Source organism: Stegastes partitus, unplaced genomic scaffold (genome assembly GCF_000690725.1).
Source record: "Stegastes partitus isolate 25-593 unplaced genomic scaffold, Stegastes_partitus-1.0.2 Scaffold860, whole genome shotgun sequence".
Lineage (NCBI taxonomy): Eukaryota > Metazoa > Chordata > Actinopteri > Pomacentridae > Stegastes > Stegastes partitus.
The window spans coordinates 70,436-88,977 of record NW_007578591.1 but is presented as its reverse complement, the minus strand read 5'-3'; the positions used below and the strand labels follow the sequence as shown (position 1 = coordinate 88,977).

The following is an 18,542-nucleotide window of genomic DNA, read 5'->3' as shown; positions in this document are numbered from 1 at the left end:
TGTAATAAATGCAGACGGAGGTGTTAAACTGCACTCAGTCTGCATAAGTGTTGTCTCCATCCTTCATTATGAACGAGTGTTTAGTCTGTTCATCTGGTCTACAATACGTCATTGTTGGGTGATGCTGTTTGTGTGACTGATTACAAAGAAGGGATTACAGAGCATATTTGGGAAGGGGCAGGTCCGACAGATGAGACATTATTATTGCATGACTTGGATACAGACAACTGGCACAGAGGTCAGAAAACACACAAATCATATGGTTCCGTGATGTATGGGTAAGTCTATTACATAAGTAAAACACCATTTGTCATCTTTCTGGGTGAGTAAAGTTTACTCTTCAAGAAAACGTGACAATCATCTCATGATCTCATATTGTATTTTCCCCCATAAATCTCCCACATAACACACTTACTCACTGTCAGCATATATAGCGGATTGATTTTAAACATTTAATTTAGTTGCAACTGTTAATTTGACATTTTAATAGAGAGCTTGTGGCTTGTGCTTCAGGAAAGTAATAAACAGCATTTAACATCAGCAAGGGTGTCCCACTTTGAAATACAAAGTCTTACTTTCGAAGAGGAAATCCTAGAAAATACTGAAAAACATCTCATGAAATATGGTACACTGTGGACAGTCAAAATGAAGAGAATTGAAGAAATAGGCCAAGTGATCCATTTACATGGCAGCTTGAGCTTTTTGTGCCACTGAACATTACCCTCTGCCCCTGTCTTCTCTGAGTACTATTACTCTGTAGCCTCTCTCAAGTGTCCAAGCAGCATGCCTTTCCTCTTCGGGCTGTCGTACCCGGCAAGAGCTGCAGCATGGTGACTGCATCTACTCAAGCTTGAAATCTGAGCCCATTATGTCAACAGATGTTACAGACAGAGAGGAGCGCAAGCGTGAGGAAAGGAAATATCAAAGTGGGAGCAAAAGGAGGGAGATACATGAATAAAATAAAACAGAGTAAGTTTATAAAAAGAAAAACAAAAACTGAGGAGCACTTTGCTTTACCATCAACAAAAGAGGAGGAGTTCAACAATTAATAATGCAACAACAGTTCATGATTTCTTCCAACAGAAACTAAAATTAAATACAGGATTTCTCTCTTCCAATAACTTTACAAAATGGACAAGATCTGGGTGTAGTTATGTTTTACTGACATATAAATCAATGGGCACTTGTCAAAATTCAATCACAGTTGAAACCAATACACCCTGCCAGTAGCACTTCAGGAAATAGATCAAGACAAACATTATTTATCAAAACATTTCACATAGATAAATCATGTGTGAAATAGAAAATGCCCATCATGTTACTTTCCTATGTTTTGATGGCATTTTGAAGAATATGGGTATCACAGATACTGATTTCAGCTATTTCTTAGGCATTAGTCTTCTGATCTCTTATACTCTGAATTGGTGGAGAGCGAGCAGGAATAAAGTGGCCAAGAGTTTTTAAGCATCTCCTTGACAGTAATTCTTTGGGCATTTCAAAAGCACAAAAGTGGCAGAATTTAGCTTCACAGAGGACATGCTCTTGGTCAAACAAACAGATGGACTGTCTTCAAAACACCACAGCACACAGCACATACAAAGAAACAGCTTCTCCTACAAAACAGCAAATCCAGTCAGGTAACTTTCGCTTTAACTGTGGGGGGGAAAAAAAGCATTGGAGGTCCATTTGCTCCTTTCAGTTTTTTGTACACAGAGCAAACGCGGTCATTTCAGTTGGACCCTGGCACAAGTTTTGTATAGGCTAAAGTGTGTCTTATTTTTTAACACTTTGACAACAGTGAAAAGTAACAATGGCATATGGTTATCTTACACTGACTGTTGGCCCCCGTCAGAAGTGCAACTTCACCGCTATCTTTCAGTCATGGAATCTCTGTCCCACTACCAGTGCCAGACAGCAAGTGCAACGGCTTTACTTTACGATTTCTCTCTTCAAACTGGCTCTATTTCTCCATACAGGTTTTTCCTGTTAAATACTTTCTCTTTCACTCTACATTTCTATTTCCACCTCTCCGCTCCGCTTCTCAGATGAGCTTGAGGAGCAGCTCGTAGGTGGCATTGATGATCCCCCAGGACAGAAGTGAGCGGTGGTAGTTGAGGTGGGCCCCTCTGAAGAGCTTGGCCAGGCTGCCACCTCGCTCTCTCCACACTGTTAACAGCACCTGCCTGCAAGGCTGGAAGGCTCCGCCAACCTGAGACTGAGCCCGTGATTTTACCACATTTAATGGGTAGAACATAATGCCAAGGCCCGCTCCCAACACCCCTCCACAGACAAAATCGTTAACCAAGTGACCAACCCTGCTAGTAGCTTCGGGGAGCTGCTCTTTAATGGGCCCCCTGAGCCCGAAGAAGAGAACATTACTAGGGCCATTACGCAGCAGTATAGGCATGAGGCCACGGTAGCATTCTCTGACACCATACTCGGTGAGAAGTGTCCGGAAAGTGTGGGCTGTGTTGTTGAAGCGCTCGTGGTGCCGATGATCTTGTAGGAGAGTCTGCACACGCTCAAATGGTGTTAGGATGGCCTCAGTAGTTCCTGCCAATGCTGCAGCAAAGCTTCGCGTGATCAGCTCTGGCACACCGCTGCTACCAACCCGGTCTAGTAAGACTCTAGAGAAGTCCTCATACAGGCCAAACATGATGGCCACTGTAGTGCTTTTCTGGAGAAGCGGAGGCAGCAGGCCTCGATACAGATTCCTCAGGCCATCCCTCTGGAGCTGTCGCACCGCCTCAGTGGCCAACACACCATGAAGCTGCTGGCGGAACAACACCTTCTGGATGGGGAAGGTAACCACAATATTGGTAAAAGCTGCAATAGAACCACAGACATAGTGCTTCCCTTGAGGACCCAGCTTGGCGCTCAGAGCCCCAGCAGGGAACAGGGAACGGCTTCTTTTTGTCAGGGTGGCCTGAGGTTGAGGTGTCCGGGCTGACTCAGAGTCCATGGTGGCAACAGCCATGGAAGGCTCAGTGCACAGCCAGATCCTCCAGCATTACATCAGCACTGCACTCGCCTGTAAAATACATACCATATGAGAGAGAGAAGAGACCAGATGTACTGTTTTATCTCCTTTCATATCAAGACATGATATTATCAATTACATTTTTGCCAAACATGTTATAACAAAAATTTAATTATTGACAAGGTATGATAGAAATATGTACCTAAATAAACTTATATTAAAGAAGGACCTGTAGAAAGAAAATATCAATTTTTTAAACAATAGCTAAAGTGGAAAATTACTACAAAATACATTTAAAAAAACAAAACAATGATTGCCATCCAATGAAACTAAAATGCATTAAAAATAATTATACAATTTATGAAACAACTATACATAAATCTACAACCTGTAAGGCATTAATGCAGTGCCATTAATTTTTGCATATCTGGTTAATAGCTGTGTTGAAGCAATTCTTTTCCTTTCTCAAAAACACGCTATTTATTGCCCTCTGTCTAGATTAAAAGGCTTATTCTCAGTAAACACTTAAAAGCAGACTGACTGGTTTAAACTTAGCAACCCGGTTTCAACTTGTACAACCTGGCTGCCCCAACTGCCAACTGATAAGCATTATTACACAACTTAACAACAAACTGATAAGTGCGGGCCAAATCATGGAGAAGGCCAGCACAGCTAATGAGCCAGCTCTTTTAGTGTCATGTACATTACGCGTATGAAGATTGTTTTACATGATCACTTAAATACGATTTCTTTTTTTTTTTTAATATATGAAATAATCTATTGGCACGCCCTTACATAACAGTAGGTGCATTTTTTCTCAAATAAAAGCAAGATACATTTCTGCAAAAATTAAAGTTAGTATCTAAAACCATTTAGAGCATAATGCAAGTTGTCCAGAAATAATCTAAATATAGCCCAAGAAAGAGAGAGATGAGGCAAAGCTGTTGGGTCATTAGAGGTCACAGCACACCAACTGAAATATAGCTGGTTACCTTAGTTTCAGGTCACTGTGACAATCCAGATTGCCGCATGGCTACTGACAAATGCGAGCTCATCATGGAACTTAAATACATCCGTGAGTTTAAAGTGCATTTGTTTGGCTAGTCCACTTTTGAGTCTGAGATATTGGCCTCCAAAACATTTCAAAAGAAAGCACCTCATCTCACCTCAGTTAAACTGCATTTCCATGGCAACGGTAGTCACTTTATAAAATAGGAACAACTCAGAAAATCTGAGAGTAACTACTGACAGAATATATGAAGTTTTCCTTATAATTTTAACATTCAGAATGACTTAGGTATTCTACTTTGGATATTTGTCTTCTCTCCTCCTGATAGTTCTGTATATTAATTTAATTAAATCACATTTGTAATGCAACGAATAGGTGTTTTCCCATCATAGATAATGAAACACTAGAAAATCCCCTGCTGATTTCACTAAGTCAACAGTTCTGAAGAAGACAACAATCCTATTGAGAAATCTGATATTGTGCCATAACGAAATCTTGGCCGAACACGCCCTCTATGCACTACCTCCTTGTAACTCACTTACTTGTCGTGTCATGTCTGCTGTACTAGCATGTTGTCAGTCCAAAGGCTAATACACCCATAAAGACCTCACCTGAGTTTAATTACCACGAATTGAAGTTGTTATTTCACGTACTGTGCGAGCAGCTCAATGAAGAGCAACAGATCATAGACGGGTTAGCATGATTACTTCAACGGCCAGATATCGAAATGCTAGGCAGGCTAGCAAAGTTAGCTAGCTCAACAGTGCTAGTGGCTGTGCTTCCTTTACTAACAGCTGTAGCAGTTATTTGAATTTGTGTTTAAGATTAAAGGAAGAAGACGTGACACGGCGTCATACATAACTGACTGCGCGCTACAGCAAATACTTGCTGCCTAGCATGCTAAGTGGCTAGCATGATCAGAGTCAAAACGGACAAGCCCTGATTGATGATTGGTTGGAGGCTCCGTTTACAGTCGCTGAATGTCAAAAGGCAAAAGAACGTCTCACAGTTTTGGTCACACATACGTTGGGCTCATAAATGGGTATTTACCTGCTGTGTAAACCAGTCGCTGCCCTATCCCTGGATAGAGAGCAGTTTTTGCAGGGTAATTGGGCCACTACTGTAGGTCGTGTCTGCAGCTCCAGCAGGTGACAGCGGTGCATCTTCAGCGCCTGCGCACTGCTGCAGATCTGAGAGTATGTGGATGGAGCAACGATAGATGTTTCACGTTTGAAGACTTAGTTAACTTTATTCTACAAAGTGAATAATGGAAGGTTTGGGTTGCTGAATTATCCCAGATATTTTTGACGCACAACATAGGATGACATTTAAAAAAAAGCGTTCTTTTTCATGCGACTAGCTAATACGACAGTGCTTGAATGTTGGTCGTAAAGCAGGACGCAGCGTCATTTTTTACGACTGCGTGGTGACGTCACTGTCGTATCGTTCGCGAGTGTGTCGGTAAATAAAGACTTAGCTTTGCCTGGTAAATTCACAAGGGATTTCAGTTGATTTTCTTTCCCTTTTTACGCATGCTTGCTATATATTTATATAATAACCAAGTAGAGCACGATCTGATGAACAATTCTTGCAAAAATGGCAACTGTAAGTCACATAGCTAATGCTAGCTAGCTGACATTATGTGCTGCTAGCTGTGCACCAGCAATTCATCCACCGCGACTTGAGCGTTTAATCGAGCTATATGCATTGAAGTCTGCGCTGCGTTTGTGGTCACTTAGACACTTTCTATACGATTAGTATAAAATGTCAGCGCAAAAAGACTGCGAGTTTTTGGTGAAAAGAGCCCGAGAGCTGGTCTCTGATGATCCCTGTGCGGCCAAAGCCTGGCTTATAACTGCCAGAACCCTCTACCCTACAGATTTCAACATACAGGTAACATTAAGCATCTGCCTCAGCCTCCTAATGACAGTAGGTAGTGGGAATTCTTTACATGTTTGTTTTGTGGATTCTTGTTTGAAATTTAGTTCTCATGTTTTTGACAGTATGAAATGTACATCATTGAACGTAACGCACAGAGGACAGCTTCAGCAGGGAGACTGCTTTATGACATGTGAGTTACAGTGTGTTTTTCTGTCCTTCTACTGCAAATCTGAAGTTCCCTGTGCTGAGCCTGGGCTAACAGTTGCTGATCATTTCTCCATCCTTTAGGTTTATAAACTTCACAGATCAGCCCATTGTTTGGCGTGAGATTAGTGTCATCACAGCAGCCCTGCGCAGTGACTCTCAGGACAAGCATGCACAGTTTTTACGAGGTGAGAATTAATCTACAGTACAACAATCTTACTATGAGAAGCATGATGATGAAGCGTGGGTAGCCGTGATAGGAACAGTGTTTGCTTTGGAAATCTGAAGAGTGTCTATTTTTATTTTGTTGTTGTTGTTGTTGTCTCACTCAGGGCTCTTTGAGACACTACCTGGTCGTGTGCAGTGTGAGATGCTGCTGAAGGCCACAGAACAGTGTTTCAACACTTTGGAGAAGGCAGAGATGCTGCTGCTCCTACTGAAGCGATTTCCAGAATCTGTGGTCCAACACGGGGTGTGTAATAATACCTTAAGTCTACTGTTTTGAACTTAGTAAAAATAGTGTTTAAACAGTGAATGATGACAATCTGCTGCATTGTTAGGTCAATTTAGGAGAGACATTGTTGGAGGCAGAGGCATCAGAGAATGTGGAGACTCCTGTCAACTGCTTCAGAAAACTTTTTGGTTCGTGAATACTACATTAAAATCTGTTTTTTTTTTTCATTTGCCAACAAAACAGCTGCTACATACTAATTGTACTATTACAGTGTGTGATGTCCTTCCACTGGTCATAAACAACATGGACATGCGCCTGCCTGCCAGCCTAATGCAGAAATACATGCTGAAAGCAGCTGAATTCTACATTGGTTATGTTACCCGTGGCCCCTCACCTGATGTACAGATACAAGGTAAGATTACACTATGTTAAAGTTGTTCTTTCTTTTTCTCTCTCAGTGCAAACCCAGTGTGGTTACTTTGAATCTCCCCATTTCTTGTCCTACATTAGCTTCTACATCATTATTTTCTCTATTCAGAGCCTGCCTCACTTTATTTTTGGTTCTTTTTCTTTTCTGTTTCAGGCTCTCAGGAAGGTGGGACTCTGAAGTCACCTACTGTCTCCCGTGGCTCCCAGCGTTATGTGATCGATGGCCTGTCAGAAAAGTCGTCGATGGTAGCAGAGCCGTGGGAGAGGCTGCTGGACATCCTTGGTGTGGTGGGAGCACGCTGCGAGTGGCAGGGAGACAAGGGGCAGAGGTAGCGTATCTGTCTGCCCACTCAGAAACAAAACAATCCAAACATGTATGCTTGTGTAGGTACAGTTGTCCTCAAGTTTATTCATTCCTTAAATTCATCCATTAGAGAAAAGGCAAAATTCACAATAGTCACTCAAATAACTAGAAACTGAAAAAAAATAAAATAAAATAAATAAATAAATGTTAAATTATAATTTAGTGAAATAAGACATTGCTTTTGAATTGTAGTTGAAAAGAGTAATTTTAAAAACCCAACAAAACTGTCCTGGACAAATTAGAGCACTTTGCTGATGAGCAGTGGGCCGAAATCAAAATACCTGTCAACAGGTGCAGAAGTCTGACTGAGAGTTACAGAAAACACTTGATTGCAGTGATTGGCTCAAAGGGTTGTTCAACAAAATATTAGTTTACGGGTCCTATCATGCTTGTTTGCTTGTTTTGAAAAAAAAAAGTTTGTTTTTAACTGCAATTCAAAAGCAATGTCATGATTTTCATTACGTTTTTATTCATCATTACTTTTGTCAATTTCAACTTATTTCAGTGGCAGCTGTTTTTTTCCTTCTTTAATGGGTAGGTATGAATACATTTGAGGACGACTGTAGATATTATATACATGTATAGGATGTGGGAATTTGAAGATGACTGATAACAGTAAAGTAAAAAGTTTTTAGAAAGACTTAGGTTTGTGTGTCTGTGTTCTAGGAGTTATGTTGACATGCTGCAGAGAGTAAAGGAACTGTGTCGCTACCTGCCTGGTCTGGAAGGAGACACGAGGTCGCGCTGCTGCAGTCAGGTGGTCATCTGTGCTGCGCTCGTCCTCTTTCGCAGTGCCTTCCTCTATGTCTCAGCTGTACAGCCTGCACTGTTCCAGGGTGAGCCCCTCCCATTTTTCAGAATATGCCTATCATCTTATCTTTTCAAAAATTGTTGTGGTTAAATTAAGTGATTGTGTTTTGCAGGAGTCAATGCGTTGAGTTCAGGCCCGTGGATCCTTGTGGAGGATTTGAGCTCAGTGTATAGTGATGTGGAACTGGAGAGAGGAGCAGTGAAACATGCACATAAGAAACGCAAACTGGCTGATGGGAGAGAGAAGACTATGGTGAGGACAGATTAGAGATCATTTAGATGTTTGTACATGAGAGAGCCAGAGAGAAAAATTGACAGATCACTTTAACATTTTGTGTGTGTATTTCTTAAATGGTTTATACTGTTTGATGAAAGTGGGTTTCTGATTGGTTTTCTTTTTGGTTACTGTGTATGTGTGTGTCTCATTGTAGAGCTCAGATGATGAGGAAGGTCTGGGGAAAGGCCGCGGTCGGCACATTCTGGTGAACAAAACAGATATGCCCATTTGGTCAGAGACTCTGGAGAGCTTTCGTACAGCGAGAGAAAGCTGGGACCTCCTTCATTCTCATGATGGTCTGGAAAGTGGTAAGCACCTCTAACATTTCTCTGTACTTTTATTTTCACATCCAGACAGACACCAGCCTTGTTACAATATCATAAACTGGCTACCACGACACCAGACGCAGATGGATTCTTGCTGCTTTTAGATGTTTTTGCTCAAGAACTTTATTTAACTCGCTGTAAGGAGGAAGTGGTAATTATTTAAATGGATTTTGTATTTTAATGTTTTTCAGAGTTCAAAAAGATCTGTGCCACTTGGAAGACGGACAGCTGGCTGTGGTTCAGAATATTTCTCACCGACATGATTATATTCCAGGCAAGAGTTACAGTTTTTTTCTGCTTGTGACAAGACACCTGCTGCCCTTATATCTGTGGTCTGTATTACTGGCACTGACTTATGTTACATCGTGTTTTCTTGAGACATATTCTATCAATTTGTACCAGATTGAATGAAACCGTTTTGATCCCTGAGGGGAGATTCAGTCATTGGTGGAGCCAGCGTTTAAAGATTGAGGCAAATAGACATAAAACATAAAATAACTGCTATCAGCAAAAAGATGAATTTTAATTTAACTAATACAACAAAATTAATCATATAGTAATCTGTGATTATATAATGATTACGTGTGCATGTGTTGTCTCCAGGGACAGTATCGTAAGGCCCTCTCCAGCCTGCACCAGATGGCTGCAGTGCAGCAGCCCCAGCCTGGCCAGCAGAGCCCCTCAGGTCAGGCCAGTCTGGAGCATCACAGGGCCCTCATTCAGCAGGCATCCTGCCACTATGCACTGGGAGAGTACAGGGTACACGCATCCACACGACTGCACTCGCACAAAATCTATCATGTTGTTAGGGGTCAGGAGAAAGCACATATAGGCATACTTCTCTTTTTCCTATCTTTACCCTTTTCCACTTTTTTTTTCTTTATTGTGTTGAACAGTATTTGACAGTTTTGATCTACAGTTATTTGTGTAATTCCACTTCCAGATATGTTGTTCAAGTAATTTTTATACCGTATGTATATTTATTCATATATTTGGAGGTTGTTTTGTATTAAATATACCCATTTGGTGAAGTTTACTTCGTTACAGAAAAATATATTGTTCCATGTATCATACCCCAAAAGTGAATCCATCACACCAACTGGCCTGAAGGGGGTGTTAAAGTAAAGCTTTGTAACGCAGATTTACAACTGCTGATGTGGGTTAATGTTTCACATGTTTTACACAACCTGTTGCTCACTTTGCTCTGCAATAAACTGCAGGTGTCAACAGTTCACATCCGGTAATATAACCGTTTACATTTGAAACCTAAGTCACGTAGTCACATAGCAGCTTGCCAGATGTACTAACCTGCATATGGTCAGAAATACATTTTAGAAAAAAACAAAGATGACTGTTAGTCGGCTACACATGACGAAATACGTGCGACCTGTTTGTTTAAAATGAATGTGTAATATCCCTGTCCTCCAAATATTATATGCAATGTGTATGTATTATACTTTATGTGTTCATCAGATGGCCTGTGAGAAGCTGCTTGATGTTGTCGGTGGACTGGTACCTCCAAGCCAAGAACCAACAAAGGCCCCAGAGGATCAGGGTAGAGTCAAAACCAAAAGTAGGAAAGGTAAAGGCTTCCTGAGGTGGCTCACTGATTCTGATTATAAACACATTTAAACGGGTTTAGCAAAACCAATATGTGAATACTAAAGTGAATTGCCTTGAAATTGGTTATTATCGTATGTGCTTGTAAGTTTATCCACTGTTGTGACTGCTAATGCCGTAGTATTACAACACAGTACTGCCACTTCAACCACAAGTTTAATCTGGTGCCCTTTGCACAATTATGAGAAACAATCGACTGTTGAAACTACTGTTATTTCTTTTATGGTTCAAAATACAGGTTAAGTCTAAACAATTAATCAATTTCAAATTGCAATTTGTAATAATGGAATTAACAAGTGACAGATGCTGCAATTTAGCATAGTGCACTATGCAGCTTGTCTGACCCACAGCTTGACGTGTCAGTGGTTTTGCAAATTCCTCCCTGCGTGACAGACACATTTTTGATGGTATCTCGTGGTAATGCTCCATCATGTTCTAAATCTCCTAAACACTGTGACTGTTGAACTGAAGCTTATATTACAAATCAAATCACAATATCTGTCAGAAAAATCGCAATTTGATATTTTACTCAAATTGTTCAGCACTAATACAGACGTCTTCTTAATGACACCATCTGATATGTGACAGAAAGATGCATAACTGGAATTTTATCGAGTTTCCCTTTTTTTTTTTTTTTGTCTTCACCAGGTAATGACTTGAGGTTACTTCCTTGCACCAGCAAAGCTGTGCTGCCTTTCTGTCTCCAGCTGATGCTTGCTTGCTTCAAGGTATTTAAACTAGCTGAAGTGTGATTTTTTATTTAGTCTTTGTAAAGACATACACTATGTTTGGCCAATATATTTTTCAAGACTGGATGTAGAATTTGATAAAACTTCTTTTTCTTTTTTTCGTTTTGCCCAAACAGCTTCGTGCCTTCACAGACAATCGTGACGACTTGTCGCTCGGTCATGTTGTGGTGCTTCTACAGCATGACTGGCCGCAGGGCGAGATGCTGTTTTTAAAGGCAGTGGATAAAATCTGTCAGCAAGGCAGCTTCCAGTATGAGAATTTCTTCAACTATGTCACCAGTATCCTTTTTTTCTAATTGGTCACGTAGCCATAATATCGTATAACTTGATGACAGAAGGTTTTTACACTCGGTTTTCTATTTGTGTTGTCATTTCTTGGATGTTGTTTTTCCACAAGCTCATGATTTGTCTCAGACATCGACATGCTGGAGGAATTTGCATACTTGCGTACTCCAGAAGGAGGGAGGATTCAGCTGGAGCTGCTGCCCAATCAGGGAATGCTGATTAAGTAAGCGAGCCCCATTCTGAGCTTTTTCAGTTGGCATCGTGACTCTGCACTCTCCCGTTCTGTTGGTGTGTTTTTACGTTCAGTTCAGTTTTATTAGTCATATGTAGGTTAACACTAAGTTAATACAGGGTCAGCAGCACAATGAAATATGATGGACAAGAAAACAGGTCAGCTCAGTGATAAAGACACTAATGTGGAAAATATAAGATTAAAAACATGTAATACGGATAAGATCGAATAAAATATATAATATTAGATACATATATGAAAATGAGGATTAAATTACAGAAGTTAAAATGATGAGTGTATCCAACAGTGTTGCATTTTGGGCGTGTAGCAGTTCTGGTTTGGTAGCAGCAGTCTTGGTTGACATTTTGTTTTGTTTGTAAGCAGTCAGTAAACAATAGACAGTCCAGTCAAGCAGGTAAGCAAATATTCAATGTGAATTATTCAGATGTGTCAGCTGAGAAGCCTGATGGTAAACAGGACAGTTCTGTTGACTGATGATCGACATAGACACGGCCTGTGAGGAATATTTCACTTTGAACTGAAAGACAGTCAACGGAGTGGGCCTTTGTGAAACGAAAGGGGTTAAAGGTAAAAAACCAAACAAGCAAGCAAAAAAAAAAAAGCTGTATTAAAACTCATTGCTGTAGAAGTTAAGACAGTTGAATGCACCCGCACTGACTGAGAGTTGTTGAATGTTGCTGTCCCTCAGGAATCCTAGCCCCGCCCTGGGGGTGGAGTTAAATACCCTTCTGCTACAAGGGGTGCAGACGATTGACAGGTACCCCAGGCCCCTCCTCCCACAGTCCCCATCCCGCCCACACCAGTCACCCTTCCTTCATTCCCAGCTTCAAGGCTTGTCATCCCCCCAGTTTTAATTTGGGCCTGTCATTTTTACATCAAGAGTTAGTTGTTCTTTGATTTCCTGTCGGCGTTTGTTTATTTGAGCCATTACTCGTCTTTCTGTGGTCATCACTGTTGTCGTTGTTATTTGAGGATGATGTTGGTGTTGTTGTACAGTAAGTTTAGTTTTTTACCTCTTCATAACACTAGATCTCATTTCATTTGTGGACATGTTTTTTGTGGTTTTGCTTTATTATACTGGAAAATTTGTGATTTAAACGTGACTGGCTGGTTTATGTATGTAAGGAAAAGGTAACATGCTGTTTCCATGCCTTTGTCTTTACAGCATAGGTATGACAGTCAGCTCATATGAATATATTTCTGACCAGGTCTATGTTTGTGTTTTATTTTTTATCCTTTTACTCTTGCAGACACCACACAGTGACTCGAGGAATTACCAAAGGAGTGAAGGAGGATTTCCGTCTGGCAATGGAGAGGCAGGTGTCGCGTTGTGGAGAGAACTTGCTGAGTGTGCTCCACCGTTTCTGCATTAACGAGAAAATAATCATCATCCAGTCCCTTCCTTGACACCTGGCCTGTGCCTTTTGAACCTCGGCACAGTTTTAATGCAGTTGGACTGGATTTATGACTCCAAAGCTGTTACTCTACAAAGGACACATTTCTGTCTCTTTTGTCTTTTATCATCCATCATTGCACTCATATGAAAAGAAAATGTCAGTGTATGCTCCTTGCCTTAAAAGTGGACCTCTCCTTTCAGAGAGAAGACAATACTGTATTTACTGTGTTGCTGTCATAATCACTGTACAGTATGTTTGCAGCTTTTTCCTTACTAGTACAAAGTTGATGTGGTAACTTAATGTGCTTATCCACATTTCATGTTGTGATGTTTTGTGGGAGTTAACATTGACAAAAGAATCAAAAGCATTTTTGATACTCTTTTTGTAAAGTTTATTGTTTTTGCTACAGTCTTGATCAAATAGTTAGTTTATGTTGATGTTTCCATTAAATGTCACCTGAATGGTTTAAATAACTTGACATATTATTACATCATTTTTATGTTTCAAGCGCATCAGTTCCTCGGCTGCTCATAAAAGAAAACTTAAAAATTAGATGCTTTAGCTCAGGCTACAATATTTACACATTTTTACCAGTGCGTCCACATTTTTGTATTACATTGTTCCCTTTTTACAAACATTCCGGTATTTCCTATTCACACTTCATTTCCTCTTTAAGTCTCCCCTCTATCGTCACTCCTGTATTTCTGCGACTGGTGCATTCGGCAGGTCAGCCTGCAGGGCAGCTCTGAGGTTGGCCCAGAACAGCCTGTGCTTGGCCCTGTCCTGAGGCCACTCCAGATAGGTGTGACGGCTCATCATGGACTTCAGCTGGTAGTACTTGGATGGGATCAGGTACTGAGGCAGAGGCTCGAGCAGAACCAGCACAATGCTGTCTAAGCCCCGAGAGAGACGTTGGTGGCAGGCAAAGTACAGCTCATAATGGCACCAGTCGCTCTTGACAAAGTGAGCGGAGAGCACAAACACAGAACGTCGGCTTTTCTCCACGCAGCTGATGATGTTCTCAATAATCGTCTTTCCCGGCACAAAGTTTTTCTCGTGATGGCAGATTCTGAGCTCCCCTGCGGGCCCCTCGAGGTTAGGAAGGAGGGAATTGTGAACCCAGTCTGCATCATGCTGGCTGTAAGATACAAAAGCATGGAACTCAACATCTACCAGATCTTCAGGTCGAACATGTTGCATTCTTGCACGATGTTTGGCTCTGGTCCACTGCCAGACCATGCCTATATACCAGGGAACATCCAGGCGGTGGCATAAGATCACAACCGTTAAAATCAGTGCCACTGCTGGGACCAAGATAGTGGCGGATAGAAGACCCACATTGCAAGAGATCTCTGGAATCCAGATGTCTTTCAAAGTGGAGTTTCTAACAGCCTCTGGGTAGGTGCAGTAATAGTCAAGTGGCCAGCTCAGCAGTTCAATTCCTGTTTGACTTTTGCTTTTAGACTTGATGGGAAGACGTATAAAATGCCGCAGAGCACAGGTGCAGGTGAAGGGGTTGTGACTGGCATCCAGGGTTTTCAGTTTGGGGCAACTTTCTAACCTATTCACGGATGGGGCATGGAGGGAATTTGACTGGAGCAGAAGTTCGCTCAGTATGGGGAAAGTGTTGCATACAGGCAGGTCCCGCAGCCTGTTAGCATTTAGATTCAGAGATGAGAGGTTCTCCAGTTTGAAGATGCTTGGTGGCACCACAGATATCTGATTGTTCTGAAGGTCCAGAGTCTCTGTTCCCTTTGGCAGGCATTGAAAAACTGAGTCTGTCAGACTGTTTGAGGACAGATTCATATTGGTGATACTTGGTGGCCAGAAACACTCCAACAAACCGTCATAAGTGATGGAGTTGAGGCTGAGGTCCAGGTGTTGCAGGGACATCATGTGTTGGGTACGATTGCTCAATACCTGAAGGTTCTTAAAATTGTTGCCTCCCAGAATCAGTTTCTTTACATTACCCAGATTCTCACATTCAACTATTTTGTCACCCTTCACTGTGGAGAAAATGGAGTCAGATATAGCACAGTTAGAGAAGTCCAACTGAAGGATCGGACTCTGTGCAGTTGGACATGTCATGTGAATGATTGAAGTCTCCATGATCGCTACACTCTTCACTGGCAAGTTGATGAAAAAGTTGTAGACAGACTCCTGTGAAAAGAAGAAAGAGTTGACTGTTGCCCGTCTGGCTGTGAAGGACTTCATTTTTGATATAGGGGTCACAAAGGTGTCGGTATAAGGTGGGTGGTTTATGGCCACATCAGAGGCGCTCAGATGACTAATAGATGTACGCAAAACCACATTTACAAATCGAGTCAAGTCTTGCCAGTCAATTACTAAGTTTGTGAGATCAAAGTGAGAAGTGTGGATCTCTTCTCTCTCACTCAGCTGCATACTTAAGTCTTTGTAGCCACTGGTAAGATTCATCATCTCCACTTCATCAAAGAGGGACAAAGCATCTGCAACTAGATCATGGTCCATTATTTGATTTTTACTGAAGGCTATCTGAAGCTTTTGTGTATGAACACCCGTCAGGCTGCTCGCTTCATACCCAAGTTCACCCTCCAGAGAAAGGGTCAGTATACGTAGTTTCACCTCAGCAATGTTCTTGAAATCCCCCTGACTTATGTTTTTTGCTCCAATTGTTAATCTCTCCAGTTTTACCAATGAGCTGAACTCACTTCCCAATGTCATGCTAAAAATCTTGTTGTAGGCCAAGTTTAACACCAGGAGGTTCCCTGTGTGCAGCAGGTACTGTTGACCTGACAGGTTCTTCAGGCTGTTATGAGAAAGGTCGAGATCCTCCAGAAGTGGTGTGTCCAGAAAAGTCTGTGCATCAATTTCTTCCAAACCGTTCCAAGACACGTTCAGGATCCTAAGGAGGGTGGTGTTTCTAAAGTCTCCTTTGTGAAGCTGATGTATGTGGTTGCAGGAAAGGTCTAAAACCTCCACAGCTGGTGGCAGGTCTCTTGGGACAGCAGAGAGGTTTTGGGATGAGCGGTTTACGGTGCTGTCAGGGGATGAAGCGCTTCTCTGGAGTCCCACCAACATGACCGCAGCCCAGAGGAAAGCAGGCGTGAGCTTCATTGTTTGCCTGAATGAAATTAAGGAAATAAACATCCATGTTATTATCGATTAGTACACTAAGTTTGCAGTTTATTGGGTACACCTAGCTACAATGAAAGCAGTTTAACAGAAACAGCATAGCAGTAGATTCAAACGTTTTGATTATTATGTCCAAGTATAGTTTAAATTGCTTTTGAGACGTGTTGATTTAACTTCATGATCATTTTAGAGTTTGTGATGCTGTTGAACTCTACTGCAGGAATTTTTGGTGTTTAGCAAACCTTCATGGATCTATATGGTGGATAAAATAGTAGAAACAATAATGGACGCAGTCTAGATGTGTTTAGACTGTATTTCAGCAAAAACTGAACTTTAGGACCTTCACGATCTGTTTTATTAGACTGAATTACTTTAAGCTTAAGTTTGGCTTTCAAGGTTGCATCACAGCAAGAAGGTTGTGGGTTGAAACCGACTGGTCAGCTCGGGCCTTTCTGTGTGGAGTTTGCATTTTCTCTCTGTTCTGTGTAGGTTTTCTATTGGTATTCTACCTTCTTCCCACAGTTCAAATGTATGCAGGTAGGAGTGAGTGTGAGTGTGCATGGTTGTCATTCCCTTTGTGTTAGCCATGCAATGGACTGGCAACCTGTCCAGGGTGTACTTCACCTCTAACCCAGTGTCAGCCAGGATAGGCTCCTGCCCACAACAATAAAGCAGATATAGCTGATGGATGGACAGTCTTAGCTAGGCTTATCTAATACACTGGAAACTCCTAATATACCATACATGTCATTTGACTAATATAACAGAGTCTTATTTGCTGCCTTTGATCAATTATAAGACTAATAATAATAACAGTCAATTTTATGTATATAGTACCCTTACAAAACAGAGTTTTACAGTGTTTACAGTTTACAGTGTATTAATGATTACCACAATTTTTACAAATTGTGGTAATCATTAATACAATAAGAACAATAGCACCCTTAATAAAGAACAACCATAAAGCACAGTAGTAAAACATAACAATACAGCAAAGTAAATCATGTAGGAAGGTTAAATGAAGGATCAGAGGATGGCTAGATTATTAAAAAAATGTTTTAAGAAAAGACTTGAATGAAGAAATAGATTTGGTCATCCTAATCTCCTCTGTAAAATTGTTGCAAAGATTGGAGACCCTGATCTAAGGACCTCGGGGCCTGCAATGATATATACAGAGTCCAAAGGTCAGAAATATGGCACATTCTGTTCAGAGTTTTCACAGCAAGAAGAAGCAAAATTTTAAAATCAACTTTCAAACTAACAGGCAGCCAGAACAACGATGCAAGAATAGGTGTATTATGATCATCTTCAGTTACCGGTTTAAGTCCTGACAGTTGTATCTTGGATTACTTGTAAAGAAGTGAGGGACTTTTTGGTGCAGATGGAGAAATGTCAGTTGGAATTGTCTTAACAGCAATGAAGAAGAAGCATTGATGATCGTTTCAAGGTTTTTCCCAAGTTAAAAAAATATGGGATTTCTTATGCATCCAAAAATCCCTTTGCAAATTTAAATGAAGATATAATTGTCACTTTTGAAATACTGAAATGAACAAAATAATATTTGGTTTTAACTATAGTTTGAACTATTGTTTTATAAAGTTTGGTTTTATAATTGTTTCTGTCTGTGTTGACTTGTGTAATCTAAATATCAAAATGAAATTCATGCTAAATAAAAACCGCTACAGCAAACATCATATAGTATGTGAACAGATGAAAGAGTTCACTTACCTGTACTGAGGTCAGATGGACATTTCAGCCGGGTTCCTGTTGATTTTTTAAGTTTTAAAATCTCAAAAGATAGGTCTCTGTGCTGTTTAAAGTAGGCAAATATCTCAATGGCAGGGATTCACAATCTCAAAACATGAGAACGTATTTTCGAAGAAAAAGACTATTTGGTTCAAGTCAAAGTAAAACAAACAAACAAACATTTATGATAAAAAAGACAAGCTACACCTCTCTTGCAGGATCTGCCTTTGCATATTTTTTTCTCTGTTACAGTAAATAAGAGGAAACAGACACAGAAATGAAAGTAACCAATCATGTTCAACACACTCTACATCCTCTTTTCACTTCCCCCATTTTTTAAAAATTAACTGTGCAGAGCTTTTTACTGTAGGAAACTGTTTGCCATACTTTACTATGATAACATCTCTGTACGTGGGAACAGTGAAAGTACAGAAATCTGCAATGCTACTATTCAGTGTCAAGACAGTACTTCATTGGTTCTTGTTTGGTTTGAAACTGGCAGCACTAATCTCAAAATGTTTGATTCTACAGATAACTGAAATATGTCTTTACAGTGTAATGCCAATGTAATATGTTTGATGATAAAAACAAGAAGTACAGGTTAGTGCTTTTGAGGTTTCTTGTCTGTAGTATCATAGCGACCA

At 40.7% G+C, this 18,542-nt stretch overlaps 3 protein-coding genes across 3 annotated transcripts; 1 reads left to right on the top strand and 2 right to left on the bottom strand.

Moving 5' to 3' along the window:
• Positions 1 to 360: 360 nt before the first annotated feature.
• slc25a51b (solute carrier family 25 member 51b) lies at positions 361 to 5,137 on the bottom strand. The gene is made up of 2 exons (XM_008293126.1): positions 5,040 to 5,137; positions 361 to 3,031 (listed from the first exon to the last, which is right to left on the bottom strand). The coding sequence occupies exon 2, from the start codon at positions 2,975 to 2,977 to the stop codon at positions 2,042 to 2,044; it is 936 nt and encodes a 311-aa protein (XP_008291348.1). The 5' UTR covers positions 2,978 to 3,031; positions 5,040 to 5,137; the 3' UTR covers positions 361 to 2,041.
• Positions 5,138 to 5,456: 319 nt separating this feature from the next.
• On the top strand, positions 5,457 to 13,511 carry ints10 (integrator complex subunit 10). Its single transcript, XM_008293124.1, has 17 exons — positions 5,457 to 5,882; positions 5,993 to 6,060; positions 6,159 to 6,262; positions 6,407 to 6,546; positions 6,635 to 6,716; positions 6,800 to 6,940; positions 7,112 to 7,286; positions 7,988 to 8,157; positions 8,245 to 8,384; positions 8,563 to 8,716; positions 8,926 to 9,008; positions 9,338 to 9,493; positions 10,208 to 10,316; positions 11,003 to 11,082; positions 11,220 to 11,382; positions 11,518 to 11,611; positions 12,892 to 13,511. Exons 1-17 carry the CDS (start codon positions 5,754 to 5,756, stop codon positions 13,046 to 13,048), a joined length of 2,145 nt encoding a protein of 714 aa, XP_008291346.1. The 5' UTR covers positions 5,457 to 5,753; the 3' UTR covers positions 13,049 to 13,511.
• On the bottom strand, positions 13,413 to 18,126 carry tlr1 (toll-like receptor 1). The gene is made up of 2 exons (XM_008293125.1): positions 17,881 to 18,126; positions 13,413 to 16,141 (listed from the first exon to the last, which is right to left on the bottom strand). Exon 2 carries the CDS (start codon positions 16,132 to 16,134, stop codon positions 13,729 to 13,731), a length of 2,406 nt encoding a protein of 801 aa, XP_008291347.1. The 5' UTR covers positions 16,135 to 16,141; positions 17,881 to 18,126; the 3' UTR covers positions 13,413 to 13,728.
• Between the last annotated feature and the right edge of the window lie 416 nt (positions 18,127 to 18,542).